The 21,023-nt window shown below is 36.5% G+C and overlaps 4 protein-coding genes, 2 long non-coding RNA genes and 1 other non-coding gene across 12 annotated transcripts; 3 read left to right on the top strand and 4 right to left on the bottom strand.

The window, feature by feature from the left end:
* Positions 1 to 3,409: 3,409 nt before the first annotated feature.
* LOC147946455 (uncharacterized) lies at positions 3,410 to 4,182 on the bottom strand. The gene is made up of 2 exons (XM_087496811.1): positions 3,931 to 4,182; positions 3,410 to 3,811 (listed from the first exon to the last, which is right to left on the bottom strand). Exons 1-2 carry the CDS (start codon positions 4,180 to 4,182, stop codon positions 3,410 to 3,412), a joined length of 654 nt encoding a protein of 217 aa, XP_087352937.1.
* Positions 4,183 to 6,115: 1,933 nt separating this feature from the next.
* Positions 6,116 to 8,212, top strand: LOC104759232 (uncharacterized). 4 transcript variants are annotated; one of them, XM_010482190.3, is made up of 2 exons: positions 6,116 to 6,295; positions 7,024 to 8,212. In XM_010482190.3, the coding sequence occupies exon 2, from the start codon at positions 7,026 to 7,028 to the stop codon at positions 8,025 to 8,027; it is 1,002 nt and encodes a 333-aa protein (XP_010480492.1). In that variant the 5' UTR covers positions 6,116 to 6,295; positions 7,024 to 7,025; the 3' UTR covers positions 8,028 to 8,212. The 4 variants fall into 4 exon arrangements, with proteins under 4 accessions (XP_010480492.1, XP_010480498.1, XP_010480486.1 ...); XM_010482196.3 differs by having other exon boundaries at positions 6,151 to 6,295; positions 6,997 to 8,212; XM_010482184.2 differs by having other exon boundaries at positions 6,235 to 6,486.
* A 472-nt stretch (positions 8,213 to 8,684) lies between these two features.
* Positions 8,685 to 11,272, top strand: LOC104759218 (uncharacterized). Of its 3 annotated transcripts, none has more exons than XR_762806.2 (4): positions 8,712 to 9,012; positions 10,190 to 10,240; positions 10,801 to 10,900; positions 10,991 to 11,272. It is a non-coding gene; the product is annotated as an uncharacterized LOC104759218 (long non-coding RNA). The 3 variants fall into 3 exon arrangements; XR_762807.3 differs by having other exon boundaries at positions 8,719 to 9,012; positions 10,801 to 10,874; XR_762805.3 differs by having other exon boundaries at positions 8,685 to 9,012; positions 10,801 to 11,272.
* Positions 9,008 to 10,233, bottom strand: LOC147946454 (uncharacterized). The gene is made up of 3 exons (XR_015587834.1): positions 10,095 to 10,233; positions 9,833 to 10,003; positions 9,008 to 9,757 (listed from the first exon to the last, which is right to left on the bottom strand). It is a non-coding gene; the product is annotated as an uncharacterized LOC147946454 (long non-coding RNA).
* A 2,280-nt stretch (positions 11,273 to 13,552) lies between the features above and the next one.
* LOC104759207 (ethylene-responsive transcription factor ERF023) lies at positions 13,553 to 14,436 on the bottom strand. Its single transcript, XM_010482165.3, has one exon. It carries the CDS (start codon positions 14,345 to 14,347, stop codon positions 13,775 to 13,777), a length of 573 nt encoding a protein of 190 aa, XP_010480467.2. The 5' UTR covers positions 14,348 to 14,436; the 3' UTR covers positions 13,553 to 13,774.
* A 3,423-nt stretch (positions 14,437 to 17,859) lies between these two features.
* Positions 17,860 to 20,684, top strand: LOC104759197 (transcription factor bHLH13). The gene is made up of 2 exons (XM_010482157.3): positions 17,860 to 18,385; positions 18,496 to 20,684. Exon 2 carries the CDS (start codon positions 18,690 to 18,692, stop codon positions 20,481 to 20,483), a length of 1,794 nt encoding a protein of 597 aa, XP_010480459.1. The 5' UTR covers positions 17,860 to 18,385; positions 18,496 to 18,689; the 3' UTR covers positions 20,484 to 20,684.
* Positions 20,685 to 20,913: 229 nt separating this feature from the next.
* On the bottom strand, positions 20,914 to 20,985 carry TRNAQ-CUG (transfer RNA glutamine (anticodon CUG)). Its single transcript has one exon. It is a non-coding gene; the product is annotated as a tRNA-Gln (tRNA).
* Positions 20,986 to 21,023: the final 38 nt, after the last annotated feature.

Genomic DNA, 21,023 nt, shown 5'->3' with positions numbered 1-21,023 from the left:
CATAGTTTATGTGTCTTTCCTCCTACTTTCGGCAACAAGGCATTGTTCACCAAACCTCTAGTGTTGGTACTCCGCAGCAGAATGGACGCGTCGAAAGGAAACATAGACACATCCTTATGTTGCCCGTGCATTGTTATTCCAAGCAAGTCTCCCAATAAAATTTTGGGGAGAGGTTGTCTTAACCGCTGCGTACTTAATAAATCGCACTCCGACGACTCTTCATAACAATCGTTCCCCATATGAAGTTCTTCATGGCGTTAAACCCGCTTATGATCAGCTGCGTGTTTTTGGTTCGGCTTGCTATACACATCGGTTGTCTCGTGACAAAGATAAATTTGGGGCTCGAAGTCGTCTTTGCGTATTTGTTGGTTATCCTTTTGCCCAAAAAGGTTGGAAAGTATTTGATATGGAGCAAAACAAGTTTCTCATTTCCCGTGATGTTATTTTTCGCGAGGATGTTTTTCCTTTTGCGGCAGAGGTGTCCTCTTCCCCAGAATCGTGTGTTCCTCTTACGACAGATTCCGATTGGTGTATTCCTATGACTGTTCCTGACAGGGGGAGTCCTCTGCCTAAGGTACCAGATCCAGTTGCACATACTGATCCCGCTGTCTCCTCTGTTTTGCCTAGTGAGCCGGTTGCTCCTTCGCCACACAATCTAGATGTACTACCTGTTGTGCCTCCTTTGACACCAGCCACTTCGGTTCTGTCTCCTACGGTTCCGGAGTCGTCTCCTCCGGGCTCTTCCATTGGTCATCCGTCGTTGGTTCTGGTTACTGCACAGTTGTTTGTTGACGTTCAACAACCTCCTCGACCCGACAAGCGTCAAGTTCGACAGTCTGTTCGACTCAAGGATTATGTGTTGTATAATACCACCACTGATCTCGAGACCCATCACGCTCTCTCATCCTCTGTCTCTCCGTCCTCTTCTTCGGTCCAAGGTAATCCTTTGTATCTCTTAACGGAAAACATCTCCGATGCTTCCTTTTCTGCAGGACACCGTGCCTATCTGGCTGCGATAATCAATAGTACTGAACCCAAAAACTTCAAAGAGGCGGTACGTATTAAGGTCTGGAATGATGCAATGACTACCGAGGTGGATGCTCTTGAGTTTAAGGAAACGTGGGACGTTACAGACCTCCCACCTGGTAAGGTTGCGATAGATTCTCAATGGGTGTACAAGACTAAGTATCGGGCTGATGGTTCTCTCGAACGTTACAAAGCCCGTCTCGTTGTATGCGGTAATAAACAAGATGAAGGAGAAGACTATCATGAAACCTTTGCTCCCGTTGTCAAGATGACCACTGTGCGAATCCTACTCCGGCTTGTTGATGCAAATAATTGGGAAGTGTTTCAGATGGATGTTAAAAACGCCTTTCTTCATGGTGATCTTGAAGAGGAGGTTTATATGAAACTGCCACCGGGTTTTCGACATTCTCATCCTGGCAAGGTTTGTCGTCTAAAGAAGTCTTTGTATGGACTGAAACAAGCTCCTCGGTGTTGGTTCAAAAAGCTTTCCGATGCATTGTTTCGTTTTGGTTTCACGCAAGCATACGATGATTACTCTCTCTTCTCCTATACTCGTGCGAATATTGACTTACGAGTGTTGATAGATGTTGATGATCTTGTGATTTGTGGCAATGATAGCTATATGGTGCAAAAGTTTAAAGACTACTTAGGGAAATGTTTCTCTATGAAAGATTTGGGCAAGTTGAAATATTTTCTTGGTATAGAGGTGTCTCGCGGATCAGAAGGGATTTTCTTGTCCCAACGCAAGTATGTGTTAGATCTTGTTTCTGATACAGGCGATCTTGCTTCCCGTCCTGCTGTAACTCCGCTCGAACAGAATCATCATTTGGCCGATGATGATGGTCCGTTATTGACTAACCCAACCCCGTATCGTCGTTTGGTTGGTCGTCTGCTGTATCTACTCCATACCCGTCCTGAGTTAAGTTACTCCATTCATGTGTTGTCTCAGTTCCTGCAACATCCACGTGAGGCTCATTGGACTGGTGCTTTACGTCTCGTACAATTCTTAAAGGGTTCACCGGATCAAGGGATCCTGCTTAAGGCCGACTCTGATCTCTCTCTCACAGTTTATTGCGACTCGGATTGGTCTTCTTGTCCCATTACTCGGCGTTCTATTAGTTCGTTTGTTGTGCTTCTTGGTGGTTCTCCCATTGCATGGAAAACCAAGAAACAGAAGACAGTTTCTCACTCTTCCGTTGAAGCTGAATATCGCGCAATGTCTGTTGCTCTTCGCGAAATAAAGTGGCTTCGTAAGTTGTTAACAGAGTTAGGTATCAAACAGTCTCAGCCTGCTTGATTGTTTTGTGACAATAAGGCTGCTCTTCATATCGCTTCTAATCCTGTATTTCATGAACGCACCAAGCATATTGAGAATGATTGTCATGCGGTTCGAGATGCGGTGCGTGATGGTATTATTGTCATGCAACATGTGGTGTCTAGTGAGCAGCTTGCTGACATTTTAACGAAGGCTCTTGGTCGTCCACAGTTTCTCTATATCATGTCCAGGTTGGGCGTTCCAGTACCTCCCGCTCCAATCTGAGGGGGAGTATTACGGATAATTACGTTTACTTAGCGATAGCTTGTGGGATTTTAGTATATTGTTTACGTCAATGACGGTTTATGTAAACCCTAGATAAACATGTATATATAGGGTTGTTACCCAAATCAATAAACATAAGTCAATTTGATATCTAACTCTACACTAGATCCTCCTGGAGTATATACTCCAATGTCAAACTATTTTGTAATGTTTACAATCATTTCTGTTTTCTGCTTTTCTTTTCTATTAATTTCCTATAAAAAAAAAATTGTATTTTGACATGACCAAAGGACTATGTGTTGGTGTTGGGTTTAGTGCTATGTGTGTCCGAATTACAAGCCTATGTAATCATCATGAATCATTTTTGAATTCATTACTATGGTATTTTTTTTTGTTTTCTATTAAACGATACGTTTACACCCCTATACACATTATTGTGACTTGATAAAATGTAACGTGCTAGTTTTTTTTTCTAATCTCGCTTTGAATATTATACAACAAATTTCCCCAAAATGAATTTATATCATTAGTTAGTTTTAGAAACGCATGAAAAATCACTATTTTTTTTTTGTTAAAAAGGCATTCAATTAAAGCATAAGGAAAGAACAAATAAAGTTATACAGGGCCACAAGCCTAGTGAAATTGAAAAATACAGAAGCCCAACTAGAAAGAATAAAAGTAGATCAAATGCCAAACCACAACTTGAACCAGTAGTTGTAATTGAATCAAGAAAACAGTTGAGATAGCCAACCACCCCAAACCAACTTCAATTATTGCCACCCCATATCTGATCGGTGGAAAGTTTGATTTTCTCAGATCGCAGCAGAATTAGGTTTTTGGCGATTAAGGTCTCATCCTCGCCGAGCCAGAGAACCAGAGATGAAGAAGGTCAAGATAGAGCGTCGGGTTCGTATCACGAAAGCTTGAGGCTCTGTTCCGGACGATGTTGTCAATCTGGTGAAGTAGGAGATCAGAGGATTTGTAGTTGTTTCGATGAAGCCGATGATTTCTCTCCGTCCATAGCGTGTAGATTGTAGCTTGCCAGGCAAGAAGGAGGAGTTTTTTTAAGAGCCGAGGCCCCCTGAATGATGAGAGACCCTGAAGCGTCACAGACCACGATCTAGAAGGGGTGAATAAACATCGTCCTGCGACATTGCTCCACACCGACCAACTAAACGAACAGTCAAAGAAAAGATGGTCACAAATCTCCGGTTCGGCAGCACATAGTATGCAACACGAATCAACCTGCAAGCCTCAGTTTAACATTATATCACGTGTTGGGCATCTATTCAACACAACAACCAAGTCAGGAACTTATGCTTTGGGATTCCTCCAGAGATCCACACAATACTATGCCAAGGTACAATCGGTAACTTCTCCTTAAGAGCAGAACAAATATTTCCAGTAGTGTGAGAATCTTTGAGATGATCATATATCCACCAGCAGTAAGAGTCTTGTAGTAGGGTATTAGTTGAGAGCTCAATATGCACATTAACCAGTGTATCTGATCTTGCAAGTGGAATCCTCCAGGCCCCACGTCTCCATAAGTCAGCTAGTCGAGCTCCACGAGGGATGCATATTTGATAAAGTCTGACGCCTAAATGATAAGTCTCCATTCTTCCCAGGTTACTCCAATGGTCTGTCCAGAACTGACAACTAGTTCCATCTCCCACTTTCACCTTTATCCATAGATAAACTGAATCTCTGATCTTTAGATGCTTGTTTGTTAACCAAGAATATCTGTTGTTAGGTTTTAGAGTCCAGAATTTGCTGAGGTTATCCGATAGGACAGCTGCTCTAAACCAAGCGACCCAAACCGATTCTGACCTAAAGAAAAGAAGCCAGATGAGTTTTGTCATACAGGCTTTGTTCCAGGTAAGCAAGTCGCAAATTCCCAACCCTCTTTCACTTTTCTCTGCTGTGATTGTTGTCCATGCGACTCTTGCTGAATGGTGACCCTCTGTAGTGTCTTTCCAAAGGAAAGCACTGGATAGTGAGTTTAAAATCCTAATGCACTTTTTTGGCAGGACAAACCAGAGCACTAGAAATTAGAAATACCAGCAATGACCGAATTTAGCATTTGGAGCCGACCAGTAAAAGAGAGAGTCTTTATGGACCAAGCATTAAGACGACTCTTTACCTTTTGTAGCAATGGAGCACAATCCAATAATGTGAGTTTTTTAGTGCATAGAAGTAATCCTAAATATCTGACTAGTAGTTACCCGTGACTAATGCCAGAGATTGTATGGATATGATCTATCTCAGATTGGGAGAGATCTCAGGTAAAAAAACTAGTTTTTGGCAAACTGATAGCTAGACCAAAGACTGCTTCAAATTCTCTCAAGACCTGAATAATACTTTGCACTGAAGAGACGGATCCATCAGTAAACATCAACAATCGGTATTTCCATCATGCATAATGATATCATTACCAAAATCGGTATATTTTCATTTTTTTGTTTTAGACTGTCCTTTTTAATATTATTTTCATCTATAAAAAAATATCATTTTAACCATTAATACACACTTCTTGACACTATTGTAAAAATAATTTTATGAATTCTTTTTTTATCAGAAGTATTTTTATCATGTCTTTCTCTTTCATATTTAATTTTATTTTTCTAAATAATTAGTTGTTTCTTTAATGTTACAAAAGGCTCGAGCTAAATATTTGGAAAACTCCCAAAGCTTTCACTAAATATATCATATGATTTTTTGTAAGGAGAAAAAGTATCATTTTCATTATTCATTTTTTTTTCTTTTGTTTTACTGATATAATTTCAGAAAAATTAAATAATGTACTAAAAAAAATTAGGATTCTATTTCTCCAGTTCAAAGAGTTAGTCTTACTTTTTATCGTTAAATATTTGATATCTGTTTTTAAACCACTATTCTCTATATAGTGTACCACCTTCATGGCTGGTAGACCTTACACCATTTAATAAAAGTCTTAGTTGTAAAAAAAGAAAAAACCACTATTTACTTTAACAACAATTAATTTTAATTATTTGAGATGAAAAAACAATTGTTTTGTTAGCTAATGGATCTATAAAGAACACGTGGCTGAGACAAGATCTAAAATAACTAGTTAATGACACGTGTCAAATTAAAGCCAACCTGGATGGATATTATATGTCATGGTGTACCTAGAATACAATATAGTTTAAACCCGTCGTTTAGTTGTATAAAGCACTTAAGCACTGGAATAAAAGTGATTCTCTATTCTCTAACAAAAAATAAACAAGTAACCCCTTGGCAAGTAACGCGATTAACTGATTATAAATTTGTTGATTTAACCCAAAAACATGGTGTTCCTCGCAAAATTAAAGCCGACAAAAGGAAAGAATGACAAATTAAAGATGGAATAATGATTTTTATTTATTTTTCGATGAGAAAAAAAAATATGAAAACACATTATCCTTTAAATCAAAAGAGGGGGGGGGGGGGTCCATGTCATAACGACCGTCGATTGTCTCTAAAGTTAACACGTGTTGCCAATCGAGGTGTTTCAGATGATGCTTACCAAGCCAAACAAGTTAATGAAACTGTGTCGTTTAGTGTCCCTAACTCGGAAGCTTTTTTACGGAAGAAACTGTAAAATTCGTTCCATGGGGCCACAGTGCGAACCAAGAAAGAAAGAAAAGCAGAAAAGCCAAAAAGCTTCGGTTGCAAGATCGCTTCGTTTTATTATAGAGAGATTCATGGAATCTTTAAGCTACTAAAAAAATGGTATCTTTAGTTTTATTACTCCGTTTTCTTCTGATCTATAATCTTACTGGTCTCTGCTCTGTTTTCGTGGTCTGATTTTACATAAAAGTCTCTGTTTCTTCTAGTCCTGTCCGATCTCGTCGATCAGCGATGATAATTTATGGTTTTGTTTTATGGGTCAACTTCTGATTTTGGTATTTCTGATAAAGTTGGTAAATTTACTCGATTCCACTGCCAAATCGTACGCATCATTTTTTTTTTTTTTTGGTTCTGCAGTACGTTTTAATTGCTCTGAAACTTTAGTTATGTTTCTTTTTTTTTTAATTTGGTTATGAAATTTACCAACTTCATGTCTTGATCTGTAGAAAGTTTCCGAAAATTTTATTTTTAATGTTGAATGGGTTTTGGTTTTTGAGCTAATGACTGATTCTTTTGTAAAGAAGATGCTTTGATCCCAAGACTTGCGTGTACTTGTTTAAATAAATTCCTTTAAGTCACTCGCTTTTATATGAGTCAATCATTTGCTTAGAAGCAATCTCGGGAGTAGCAAACAAAGAAAATTAGCTCTCTTTCCCATTTGTTTTATGTTTCAATTGCGGGATCGAGGGTAGAACAAGGAAGGAACACCGTTTAGTTTTGATTCAGGACCAAAAAAAAAAACTGTCTTTTGATTTTTTGTGTGTGTGTGTTTGTGTTTTCCCCTTTTCTCTTAACCTTTTTAGGCTTCTTGTGTCTTAACATTGATGTAGTAATGGGAGCAGCTGAAGCAAGAGCATTGTGGCAAAGAACAGCGAGTCGTTGCTTTGCTGTTCATGAAGATGCTAAAATGGCTCCGAGGTTAGCTTGTTGCCAACACCACCACCACCATTCTTCGTCCGAAAAAAGCAGCTTTTCCTCAGCAAGTTTTGGAGATTCCTCTGATTTCTCTTCTGATACCAAATGGTGGCTCAAGGGATCTACTGAATTTGATGAGGAGATTACAAACTCCTTTTTTGAAGATACCACCAAATGCAAGAAATTGCAACAATTTGTCGACTCGATCGGGATACGAGAAGAAGAAAAGGAAGACTACAGCTTAACTGGCAAGAAAGCTAACGCTACAACTCCTTGGTGGAGAAGCACGACTGATAAAGATGAATTAGCTCTCTTGGTGGCGTCTAAATCGATTGATCATAATATCCAGAATTGTGATCTTCCTCCACCTCAGAAACTCCACAAGAGTATTCACTGCACGAGTGGCGATAAAGGGTTTAAAACAGCTGTTAGATCCCCATGGAAACAAGGAGTTTGGAGCGATCGGTTTGAGAGATCTTTGAGTTACAATAGTAGCACAGAGAGCAAGAACACGAGTCCAATGTCTTCTCTTAGAAGCGATGATCTAAGCAAAGCTCAGCTTTTAGAAGCGTTAAGGCACTCTCAGACCAGAGCAAGAGAAGCAGAGAAGGCGGCCAGAGAAGCTTGTGCTGAGAAAAACCGTGTGATAACAATCTTGTTGAGACAAGCGAGTCAGATGTTGGCTTATAAACAATGGTTAAAGCTTCTTGAAATGGAAGCTCTTTATCTGCAGATGAAGAAGGAGGATGAGGTAGAAGAACAGATCAAAGGAATGAATCTGAAGAAGAGGAAGCAGAGAAGGGAAAAGAAGAAAAAGGGTGAGCTTGGGAGATATATGATGGCTTTTGCATTAGGTTTTAGTCTCATTGGTGCTGGTTTGCTCCTAGGTTGGACTGCTGGATGGTTTTTTACCTTGTAGAATCTTGAAAATGTCTTTTGTTTGATCACTCACTGATCTTTGCAAGAGTGTTTTTTTTTTTTTTAGGGTTTATAACTTCTTCACTTGGGCTCTAAATTTGTGTGTATGTTGTCTTAGTGTACTGTATGTATTGTGTGATATTTCTGTTATAGTTCATCTCTATAAAAGCTATTTTGGTTAGGATCTATCTGCTTTGAGAGTGTTTGTAATCAAAAGAACTACTAAGGATTGGATCTCCACGTCAAAATATCTAAGATTCGGATCCACATATACGTGCAGGAGAAAATGTCAAATAATATTACATGTATATTTTATAAACTAATCCAAGTTTGATTAGGGATGTCAAATCGGGTTTGGGTTCGGTGTTAAAATAACAGTTTGAATTATTTTATCTATTTTTGAACAGAAAATCCGTCTAATCTCATCCTGTATCTGTCAGAAAAATTTATGGAAGTATATAAACCAATGTTTTTAGACACGGCCCGGTTTAACCGTGACCCGGTAGGTATTACGGTCCGGATAACCTCTAAAACCCGAACAAATAAAAACCCCTAAAGAATCGGAAAAACCCGCTAAAAATCCATGAACTGGTGGTTGAACTGGCGATCAGACCAGCGGGTTGGTCTCAAATTAAACACTTACTACTACTTAGACATAGAATTTGTTTTTGTCTTAAACTAACGAAACCCAATATTAATTGGGCCTTCACTTTGCTGCCTCTTTCTTTCTTCGATGACACAAAACCACACTTTGTTCTTCTCTTCGTCTTCCTCCTCTCTTCTTCTTTCAATGATTTCTTCTGCAATTATTCTTACTAACTCTCTTCTTCTCATGCTTGATTCTCTTGCACATGATTGATCAAAGATGAGATTCCAACAGTTCCTACTCCGAGCCTTTTCCGGCACCTCTTATGAGGACTGGATCTGGTGCTTCTCAAGATAAGTCGCAGCTCCAACCATTGTCGCCACCATTTTCGTACTCAAAGGTACTGCTTGTAATCCGAGCATACACAACCCTTGTTATTGATCCATCAATTTCATCTCTATTTTTCATTACTTCTTCAATTCAAAGATTCAAGTTTTAGCCTTTTCGTTTTCTACAGATTTGGATATTTCTATTTTTTTGTTTTAATTCATAATTCATGGGTTTATTGTGGTTTCTCTGAATAAGATTCGTGGGTTTTGTTTGTTTCAGTGGAATTGTTTTAATTCATGTATCTTTCTCATCACTCTCAACTTAAAGTTTTATCATTGAGTTGTTTATCTTCAAAGTTAAGAGTAAAAAACTTAAAACCAAATTCCTCTTCATATTTCTCCAAGTCTATTGGTTGAACATACAACTTCTTAGAGGTGGATGATTGTTCGGTTGCCTCACCATTAGAAGGGTAGACACATTAGTCTCTTGTAAAATAAGTCAAGGAGAGTGAAACCTAATATTAGGCAAAATTCAATTATACGTAAACCACAATAGCTTATAGACAAAGAACAGATCACCAGAGAATATAAGATAGTATTAGAACTTGATCACCATGGTAGTTGGATTCACCATTTCAGTTGAATCATCAATGACTAACTATGCTAGAAAGCCATCCTTTTATAGTACCTTAGAAACCTTGTAGGAGACCTTATCATGGCATCCCACAAAATTTCTCTTTCCACATACACCAAGAAAATATAGGTCTTACCAATCATATTATTGATTGGTTATGGTAAAATTTCATGGTCGGTAACCTGTTAAGAATATAAGATGTGATTAGGAACTTATTTCGATTATATGAGAAGATAAAGCTTTAAATATAATAGGACCTCATCAAGTGATTCGGCCTTGGTCTTTGTGATCAAGGCATCATTTTTTATTCATCGCTCTCATCCTGATTGATTTTATCATTGATTTGCTTATTCTCCACTTTCCAGGAACAATAACTCTCTGAAACATGCTGAGTTGTTGTTTTTTAACAGTGGCATGATTCATGGTTCCTGCAAAGGGCATAGAAACATACATATATAAACTAATAAACTAATGAAAAACGAATTTCATAAATAAAACAAACTATTTATATAAGTTTACCGAAACATCTGACAAAATCATTTCTATGGTTTCTCTGGAATAAGTGGTGTATTGCTTCCAAGTATGAATGATTTTAACTTGAATTTGAATTGCAGGAAGCGCAGCCATTTCCGTTAAGCCGTAAACAAAGTGAAGAAAGTATGAAGGTATTATTATCCCGCTTTCATGAATAACATGTATTTATAGCATTTCAAGATTAAGTAGGTAATTAAATCTTTACCTTATATATTTTTTGATTTGAATCAGTTAAGGATAAAATTTTATTAGATTTCCTAATTGTTTGCAATGAATTGAGGAAAAAAACGTTTTGGTATGATATTAAGAATATTTTCAAATGACTGATATCTTTGTCTTTTGCGAAATCAGTTATTGATATATTCGGTATGATAATTTTTGGTAATTGTTTGTGCAGGTTTTAATAATGATCGGTTTAGTTTTTGTTGTTAAGGTTTTAGACTTGTTATAGTTAATATTTCATAGATATCAATTTGTTTTTTCGATTATCGTTTTTAATATAATTATGATTGTATTTCAAGACTGGTTAGTTGCTATAAAAGGTATGTTTCGAATATTATGATTTTGGGGGTTTTAATGTCAAAGAGTGTTGATATGGTTGGTTTCTAATTCTCTAGAAGCCAATATTTACAGTATTATGATAAATTAGCATAATTATCTCCCTAATTGTTTATTGTGTCCTATATGACAGATATAATTATTATCATATTTCAAGATTGGGTTGTTGCCATAAACGGCATTTTGCGGATATTCAGATTTGTGGAGGTATAATGCGAAAGAGTGTTGTTATGGTTGGTTCCTAATGTTCCGTAACATAATATTTTGTTTGTGATAAATTGACATATTTATCTCCCTAATAATTTAACACAATTTGTTCACAGGTCTGTTTGGAAACAATTGTATTCTAAACAGGATCCGAATAAGATAATACTTACTACTAAGGATCCGCGTCCCATTACTTCTGTTAGATTACCATTTTGTCCTCATGTGTTTTTTTCCTTCTTATTTTTTGTAAATCGTAGGGGCATTATATGTCATACATACTTAATTGTTTTTTTTATCCTTGAGTGTGCTTAGTATAGATACAGTCAAATATTATTTTTTATATGTGGACCATATTTGACCCAATTTGCTAATCTAAGGCCCAAATGTCCTGGAAACAATTTTGAGACCCAAACATTCTGTTTAGTATATTGATTGCTAGGGGATGTTCAGGATTTGTTGTTTTAACTTTTAAGCATGTTGCGCGGTGCATAGAAGAGGAGTTAACGGTTATTATCAGCTTTGGTTCAAGTTTATTCTTTCTTAGCTTAACCAAAACAAATATTTTTATTTTTTTGCAACATTGGTTATGCAGTTATGTATACGGGTTTAAATTTGACATATCCTCATCATCTAATGTAGTAGATTTCATATCTCTGTTTGTTCATTGTTGTTATCTTTTAACAAACAAACAAAAAAAAAAGAATATTTATTTGTTCGTGATCATGTAGAATATAGATGGTCATTATTATTTTTCCAATTTTATTTTTAGGGTCAAATTTGATATTATTTCTCCGTATTGATTCTGAATGATAGTTGTAAGATGCTTTATTGAATTCGCAGGAGAAACATATATTGTCGATGATCATTGCGTACTACAAACATAAAAAGTTCAAAGTACATAGCAAAAAAATTCCCGAATTATAATAAACCAATATTCGATTTCCTTGGATGCTATGATCGAGTTCCAACTTCCAAACCACCAAATACAGCTCTAAATTATAGTCGAATTTAAAGTCCAACAAATTCTTGTCTGATATAATAAATTCGAGTATTCTTTTAGCCGTTATTTTTTTATAAAAACGTGTTGTACATTAAATATCTTAATATGTGGTGCAAAATTGTATTATGAATATATGATGATACAAAGGACAAAACATTAATAATTTCAAAATTCCCACCCAGACAAGTCTTGGTTCTATGCGAGTACCATCTCCGCGTCCTCGTCTTGTCGTGTGTCCTACAAGAACATAATATTATTACAGACACAGTACTACAGCTTAATATATGCACATGACAAAAATATTGAAGGACTAATTTGTCAAATATAAATATATCCCAAAATGTAATGCAAAAATTGATGAATTAACATGTTCGCTAAAAGACTTGGATCAGTAATTACCTTATGTAGTAGTATTGATTTTTCGAAAATACTTTTGAATGAAACGTATACATGTATAGATCTCGAGTTTAGGATTTTATCATGTTTGCCTGTTAGGTCTCGTACTGATTATACGTATACAAGAGGCGTGGGTGGTGCATATACGGATGATTCTTTTTTTTTGGAACAAACATATTTATGGACCAGTTCTTAACACACGTATATTTATTATACCCATCTTACATTTCGGAAAATGAATTGAATTAGTTTACAATTTCCACGTGGTGTAATTGGGATCTATTTAACGGTAGTATAAGTTTTGGGTCGAATACAAACAGATGCGTTAGGAAAAAATCCTAAACATCGTTCTCTATGGTTATTATTTTTGTGGACGTATTTCGATGAGTCAAAAACTTTCAAACCCTTGCTTGTTTGTTTGAATTGTGTCTTTTGAGATTCACGAAACGAAGTGCTGGATTGATTATATAGGAAATAGCACGTACTGTCGTTTTTGTGTTTGATAAACGGCATGACATATCATCTATGGCCCGCCCGTTTTCCTCTTGTTACAACAGGCCAAGTCCAGCGAAGCAACGAGGCTTCAAGAGGGCACAACCGTCCTTTCACATCTGGTATTTATATACATCTTATTAATAGTTTGGTTTGCTACCTAGATCCAGTACCGTCTGACTACTGACTACTACTGAGTTTCTTCCTAGCGACATTTTTAAGTATCAATGAAGCTTGAGTACAGAGTACTGATGATATTATTAAACATCTTGGAACGAAGTAGCTCTCTATCAGTGTAATCGAAAGCGAACAACTTATGATTTAAAAAGTTCAAAAATTGGTGTATATATACTAATTCTAGTATACTAATATACAGTATATTCCAAACACATCAAGAGAACATTAATCGGGAACCCCATGATACTCATTTCAGGAGTCTTGTTTTTTGTTTTCTATGAAAAAAAACATAACAAATACAGTAGTAATTATGATAAATATCAATAGTCATTTTAAAATGATTATTTGATACTTATTAAATATATATGGATATGGGTCCCGATAGCTATTGCATGAACAACGATGGAAATTGGACCGAATTAGGAATTATGCTAGGTTGTGAATTATACTTTCCTACAAAATAAAATAAAAATAACAAGTTCTTACAAATATTTCAGAAGTTTGAATCAAGCTTCAATGATTTAAAACCAATGATTTACTATAATAAGCAGCTACATAAAAAAAAAAAATCAATTAAACAAAAAATCCCATTAAAGCTTAGCTAGAGGTAGTATTTAGTAAAGTTGCACCCATACATATAATTAATTACTTATCAAGATCGTACAAACCTGATAACTAATTTAAGAAACAGGTATCTCTAATTATTAATCACGTAAAACGATAAACTAGAAACAAGAAAAAAATAAAAATATACATATGCATTAACTTAACGTAGCCAACACAATAACGATACAACGTACACGTATAACGAATACGACACAATCGATAGCAACAATCACAGACACGCCATGAACTGATACTGATACAAGTCTCCGTCTACAAGCCACGTGGCATCATCTCCGGCAACAAAAGGCTCCGGCGACCAGCCACCCCCGGTCATCATGAGCTCCGGCAGCTCAATACCTTCCCAGAAATCATCTGCGTCTGCCACGTCGTCGACATCTACCATTTCGATGATCTTGACGGCGTTGGCTGCTTTGGCCGCCGCGACTTGGATATCTCTGGCCGTACAAGTGGACGGTCGAGGTAGATCGTCGATTTCGTCGGGGAAATTAAGCTGAGCTTTCCGACCTTTGAGACAAAACGCCGCCACGTCGTAGGCTTTAGCCGCCATCTCCGGCACCGGGAAAGATCCGAGCCAAATCCGAGATTTTTTGCGGGGCTCTCTGATCTCAGAAACCCATTTTCCCCATCGACGTTTGCGAACTCCGTGGTACACTGGATGCCTTGTCGTCGAGCTGGTTGCTCTACCGCCTCCTCCGCTACAAGATTTAACGGCGGACGCGGTGGGGGATTGTTCGTTGTTGGCAAGTGGTGGTGGTGATAGCTTCATTCTCTGTTGTGACATTAAAAGAGTTTGTTATGTGTTTAAGTCACACCGTTATCTCTACATTTATAATCTCATCCAATCTCATTTTCTAACCAAAAAGCGTTACTGCTCCATATTCGAATTTACCTATATGCCCCCAACATACATATTGATTTTTTACTTTATCAAAATCTATAAAATAGTATCACTTAATAAAAATTTCAATAAAGAACAAAAAAAAAAAGGAAAAATGTTGAATAGTAAATCAGCGAGGATTGTTACGATAAGCAACTGGGTCAAAAAATAAACCAGTGATAATACTATTAATGTAAATAACAAAGATATATTTGTTACTAAAATAAAACACTGCGCAAATCTTGCATAAGAACAAAAATCTAAGATCATGGGGTTAATTGATGTCCCCGATGATAAAAGTTTTAATGTCAAACTAAACTAAGAAAGTTTATATGTCAAATCTTTGTCTCCCAGCAATCGGGAGTGGTGGGGAAATGTTTTCAATAGCTCTCATGTACTGCTGACGTCCTGTCCTATATAGTTTGAGCACTTTTTCAACAAATTGTTAAAAGTGTGTCCATGGCAAGAAAAAGATAGTAATTACCCTGTTATAATGTCTTATGACTAAATTTAGTTGTCGATGGCAAGCAAAAGAGTAATTAACCAGGTATAATCTTATATCCGAAAAGATTACGAACTTAACGTCTATTAAGAGTTTTTTTTTTTGAAAGTATATATAGTTTGCAATGTATTAATACCTTAATTAATTAGTAGTTTAGTACCTCCTGATCATATCTTAACATTTCACAGTCAACATTCCGAAGTGAACATGCGTATTCACTATACACGTTGCATATAAAGAAAAGCCCTGAACATTTAACTCCAAATCATATTAACTTTGGCCAAAAGATGACACTGGAAAATTATAGTATATGTGATTATATTAATTTATTATTTTAATGAAATCACTTTATTAGGTTTAATTTTATGTGTATGCATGCCATGATCGTGAAAATGTATCTACAAAGATCCCTTTTTTCTTTCCTAATTATTAACTTATTAATTTGTGTTATTTCATATACTTGGGCAACGCAGGTCCACAGAGGTTACCTTTTTTAAAATAGCATTGATTATTTCTTGATCGGGACCATAGTCTGTCTAAACTCTAGTCTATACCACTCAGAAATCTACACTACTCAAAAAGTTATCTTTTAAGATTTTGCTACTAAAATCACCGTTACAAAGAATAAAAACTCTCCATGACAGTAAAGATTATTACAAGAGAAAAAGACAACTAGCTGAAGTTATTCTTAAGAAAGGAAACAAAAAAAAAAAAAAATTAAGATATCACAAGAAAATCACGTCTTCGTAACGGTGATTTATGATTTAACATCAAAAGGGGGACTTGATAAAAATCACCTGAAGTCTATGGTTTCCACATTGTGTAACCCATCACGTCACTATACAAATTAACAAGGACATATCGAAAATTTACTCCAAGTAATAGTGCGATCAAAATATTATTTAAAAATTAATACTATTTTAATAAGGGGAATAGCTAGCAAGAGGAGTTACAAAAAACTCTCTTTCATCTTACATCAGATCATTTACGACTTTAATTACTAGAGATATCAGTTTTGTCTTCGGTTGCGTTGTCGTAACAATGTAAACACTTGTTCGTTTTTCAAACAGTAAGTAACTGAAATTATAACAGTGTATGTGTGTGTGTGTGTGTGTGTGTGTGTGTGACGTCTTTTGTTTTTGGATTAAGCTTCAAGTTTTTGTTCTGCCATACGATGAGCATTAAGTTTTTGGTCGGTGCTTTTTGCCCTTTTCGTGAGTGTTTTTTTTGTTATATGTAAAGTAGTCCCTTAATTTTGGTTGAAAACAAAAAAGGTGACGATTTTTGTAGACGTTACAAACACGTAGTTCATTTTTAAAATGAATATATCAACATCTATATATAGACGCCAAAATACATGGGATAAAGCTTTTGATACAACTCTCAAACTAGAGTCTACAATCACATATAAAAGACATAACCAATTTGGATCATTTTTGAAATATTGATATGATATTAACCAGAAAATAAAATATATGATTTGAGACTTGAGACTCAATACAAGTGAATGTACTGTTTGTGAAAGCTTCTGCAGCTCCATCAAACCTTCCTTGTATCCTCCTCTTTAATTAACACTACAATTTAGCTGTCAGTTTCTCAGGGTATTATCGAAACTGAAAGATGGGGAAGTAGCGAAAAAGGCTAATAATAATAACGATGATCGCAGCCCATCTACGGCCCAATAAATAATATTAGTTTTTTCATGGAAACCCGAATCGACATGTAAACAGCGGCCCATTTAGAAATTGGGAGGGAGGAGCCCACGTCTCTCGATTAAAGGGATAGTTTAAACACGTGAATCACGCGGTCCCCACACTTTAGCTGCGTGTTTCTCACACCGCCATATATTTTTATACCCACTCGTGACTCCATCCATTTTTAAAAAAAAATTATTATTATTATTTTTATTTCTTTTTTTTTTTTTTTTGCATATACTAGAATTTCATGAGCCGTATTTTCAATAATTTGATGATAATGTTTGTTTCTTTTTGAAAGTGATGATAATCGTAAAAGTGAAAACGATATAAATCAATTTTGTTGTGCAGTGGCAGTGGGAAGGAACCAAAAATTAATAATAAATCATACGTTCTCTATCAAAATTAATACGTTACAGAGAAGAAAGAAAAAGAAAGTGGCAGGCGCATTTCTGAAATATAAATAAATAAATAAAAAAAAAAAAGAAGAAGAAGAAATCCAATAAAAATTAAATGCATCTCACGTTCTTCTCATTCTTCTGGTCATCTCTCCTCGATCCACGTGAATATCACGTGCTTTTCACGCTCTCCTCCTCCTCTCTCTATCCAGTTGGCTGGCGTGTGTTGTATAATTGTGTTCAAAAAAAACAAAACAAATACTAGCATCAAATTACTACTCTATTTTAGTATAACACAAATTATTTCCGTTTTTTTTATATGTCTACAAAAAATATATATGGTAAAAAAAAAAAAAACATGGAAAACTATGTAAACATATAGTATAAGCCAACATTTTAAAAGCTTTTAAGTAACAACTAGTATTATTAGTACACAACAAAATCAGTTTATTTAATCCTCTCCTCTACTAACGTGAACGTGAATGGTTGATTTGGTCAAAGTTTCTGGTGCTTGACCATCAGATTGGCATACTTTTGATATTTTTATTTCTGAAACCATCCAAATTTTATTAAATCCGAAAGCAGATTACTAATTTTGGGTTAGGTTATCCCTTTTGTTTATTTTCCATATACTATAATTAATCCTTAGTATATACATATGTGCTGTACATATATAAGAATCTAATCAACCCCATTAGATCTACACCAGCTGAGATAGATCTGATACACACAACTTTATAATTAATCAAAACCATATATGTAGTATGAATATATGTATCGTCAATTATTGACCAAAAAAGAAGAAGAAGAAAACATAAACATATTTTAAGGTTTAGAACATCGTCGTGTATCAAAGACAAAAGACAAAACTATTAGCCGGACCAACTTGACCAGACCCGGTTGAAGTTAACACAACTCTCTCTAAACTGTAGTTAAATAAATTGAAAGTCTTGTGTTTTTTTTGTTTTTTTGGGGGGTTTTTTTAAAATAAAAAAAAATAAAAAAGAGCACGAAGAACATGCGTCGGTCTTTCTCTCTCTTCCTTGAATTCATTCAATTGGCCACGGCGACAAAAGAGGGAGCCCCGATTGAGAGAAGAGAGCAAACAAAACTGAATCCAAAACACAATTTGTACTTTTTTTTTCTTTTTTTTTCTTTTTTTTTCTGCACTCTCTTCGATTCTTAGGGTTCTTTTTCGGGTAATTTAGGTGATTTGTTTGTTCATTTTGGGGTTGGAGAGATATATACAAATTTGTTTTTTTTTTGGTCGGATTGTTTTGTGAGACAAAAGAAAAATCTGAATTTGAGGAGATTATCTCGGTGGAGGAAGATTTGTATCTTTTTACTGGTAAAAATACTAACTTAATTTTCATTGAAGATTAAAAAAAAAAAAAAAAAATCAAAATTTGATTACTTTTTTGGTGTGTGTTTGGATTTGTTGTTATGTTTTTAAAATAGGGCAAGATCTGAGATCTCTGGTGGGTGTTCCATGCAAAGCTGTTGCTGCTATAGTCGGCCGTAATTTCGCATCTGGGGTTACTTCTAAACCCTAGAAGACCCTAGAATTTGACCCAAGCATAAAGATCTAAGGGTTTCTTCAAAAAAAACCTCTCCTTTTCTTGTTTTCTTTTGGATCCAAAGAAGAAGCAGAGATGAATCATATTGGTGGCGTAGTGTGGAACGAAGATGATAAAGCGATAATTGCTTCGTTGCTTGGGAAACGAGCTCTCGATTACTTGCTTTCCAATTCTGTTCCAAATGCTAATCTCTTGATGACTGTTGGCAGCGACGATAACCTTCAGAACAAGCTCTCCGATCTCGTTGAGAGACCCAACTCTTGCAACTTCTCTTGGAACTACGCCATTTTCTGGCAGATTTCCAGGTCAAAGTCCGGCGACTTGGTTCTCTGTTGGGGCGATGGATCTTGTAGAGAGCCTAAACAAGGTGAGAAGTCAGACATCGTTAGGATTCTTAGTATGGGTAGAGAAGAGGAAACCTACCAGACCATGAGGAAGAGGGTTTTGCAAAAGCTTCATGCTATGTTTGGTGAATCTGAGGAAGATAACTGTGCTTTAGGATTAGATAGAGTTACTGACACTGAGATGTTTCTTCTTTCTTCCATGTACTTCTCTTTCCCTCGAGGTGAAGGTGGTCCTGGCAAGTGTTTCGCCTCTGGTAAACCGCTTTGGTTATCTGATGTCGTCAACTCGGGTTCTGATTATTGTGTTAGATCCTTTCTTGCTAAATCTGCTGGCATTCAGACCATTGTTTTGGTTCCTACTGATATTGGTGTTGTTGAGTTAGGCTCCACTTCATGTTTGCCTGAGAGCGAAGAGTCTATGTTGTCTATAAGATCATTGTTTTCTAGTACTTTGCCTCCGGTTAGAACTCTGCCGGCTGTTGCTTTACCCGTTGTTGTAGCTGAAAAGATTGATGATAACAGAACAGTTACTGGTTCGAAGATCTTCGGGAAGGATCTGCACAGTTCGGGGTTTCTTCATCAGCATCACCAACAACAGCCACATCAACAACAACAACAACAGCAACAACATAGACAGTTCAGAGAGAAACTCACGGTTAGAAAAATGGATGATAGAGCTCCCAAGAGATTAGATGCATATCCCAATAATAATGGGAATAGGTTTATGTTTGCAAACCCAGGCAGCAACAACACTCTTATTAGTCCTACATGGGTGCAACCGGAGAACTACATTAGGACGAACAGTGTGAAGGAAGTTCCAAGCAAAGATGATTTCAAGTTTCTACCTTTGCAGCAAGCATCGCAGAGGCTGCTTCCTCCTGCTCAAATGCAGATTGATTTCTCTGCTGCGAGTTCAAGGGCTTCGGAGAATAATTCAGATGGAGAAGGAGGCCCAGAATGGGCTGACACGGTGGGGGCTGATGAATCTGGTAACAACAGACCAAGAAAACGCGGAAGGAGACCTGCAAATGGAAGAGCTGAAGCTTTGAACCATGTAGAAGCAGAGAGGCAGCGGCGTGAGAAGCTAAACCAGAGGTTTTACGCTCTGAGATCCGTCGTTCCCAACATTTCCAAGATGGACAAAGCGTCGTTGTTGGGGGACGCCGTTTCTTACATAAACGAGCTTCACGCCAAGCTTAAAGTCATGGAAGCAGAAAAAGAGAGGTTAGGGTATAGCTCAAATCCACCAATCAGCTTGGATTCGGATATCAATGTTCAAACCTCAGGTGAAGATGTCACAGTGAGAATAAACTGTCCGTTGGAGTCTCATCCGGCTTCTAGAATCTTCCATGCATTTGAAGAGAGTAAAGTAGAAGTGATTAACTCGAACCTGGAAGTTTCTCAGGACACAGTGTTGCATACGTTTGTGGTAAAATCTCAAGAGTTAACGAAAGAAAAGCTGATCTCGGCATTGTCTAGAGAACAATCAAGTTCTGTTCAGTCAAGAACATCATCAGGTAGATAGCCTTTTCAGAGACAGAAGAAGGTGGAAGTGAGTTTGTAATCAAGAACCGGTTTTGAATGGTTCTTTTTTTCTTTTTTCTTCTAGGTTTGCTTCTTTTTTTGGTTATATACCTGTAAGAATCCTTCAAACTAGGATTTTAGAAGTTTTATTGACACAAGTAGACAAGGTTGGAAGAAAAAGATAATGTTTAGAGTTATATCAGTTTTCTATGTGTTGGATTTAGCTAAGTGTTGATTGGCAAGTCAGTAAAGCATGTGAAATCGCGATGGAGAAGTCGAGCCAGTGGAAATTGTGATGTCGTGAACACCGTTCTTCGTGTTGGATGAAAATTCGGAATTCGTTTCACATACTAACAGTTACCGTCTACGCCTGGATACAAAAAGACAAAAGTGTTAAAAAGAGAAACAGGGGAAAAACACAAAATACAAAAAGGTTCCACCGAGACTTGAACTCGGGTTACTAGATTCAGAGTCTAGTGTCCTAACCGCTAGACCATGGAACCGCTTGCTACTACGACTTCAGTAACACTATTTATCCGTA

Source organism: Camelina sativa, chromosome 3 (assembly GCF_030686135.1).
Source record: "Camelina sativa cultivar CO46 ecotype springtype chromosome 3, ASM3068613v1".
NCBI lineage: Eukaryota > Viridiplantae > Streptophyta > Magnoliopsida > Brassicales > Brassicaceae > Camelina > Camelina sativa.
The sequence above is the reverse complement of the archived record's forward strand: the minus strand, read 5'-3'. Positions and strand labels throughout refer to the sequence as shown.

Excerpts from the sequence above, each read along its gene's own strand:
- LOC104759207 (XM_010482165.3), bottom strand. The coding sequence starts at position 14,347 with ATGTCACAACAGAGAATGAAGCTATCACCACCACCACTTGCCAACAAC.
- LOC147946455 (XM_087496811.1), bottom strand. The coding sequence starts at position 4,182 with ATGGAGACTTATCATTTAGGCGTCAGACTTTATCAAATATGCATCCCT. Across the intron at positions 3,812-3,930 it reads TTAAGGAGAAGTTACCGATT|GTTGATTCGTGTTGCATACT; the intron begins GTACCTTGGCAT and ends TGAGGCTTGCAG.
- LOC104759197 (XM_010482157.3), top strand. The coding sequence starts at position 18,690 with ATGAATCATATTGGTGGCGTAGTGTGGAACGAAGATGATAAAGCGATA.
- LOC104759232 (XM_010482184.2), top strand. The coding sequence starts at position 6,435 with ATGGTTTTGTTTTATGGGTCAACTTCTGATTTTGGTATTTCTGATAAA. Across the intron at positions 6,487-7,023 it reads TGGTATTTCTGATAAAGTTG|TAATGGGAGCAGCTGAAGCA; the intron begins GTAAATTTACTC and ends ACATTGATGTAG.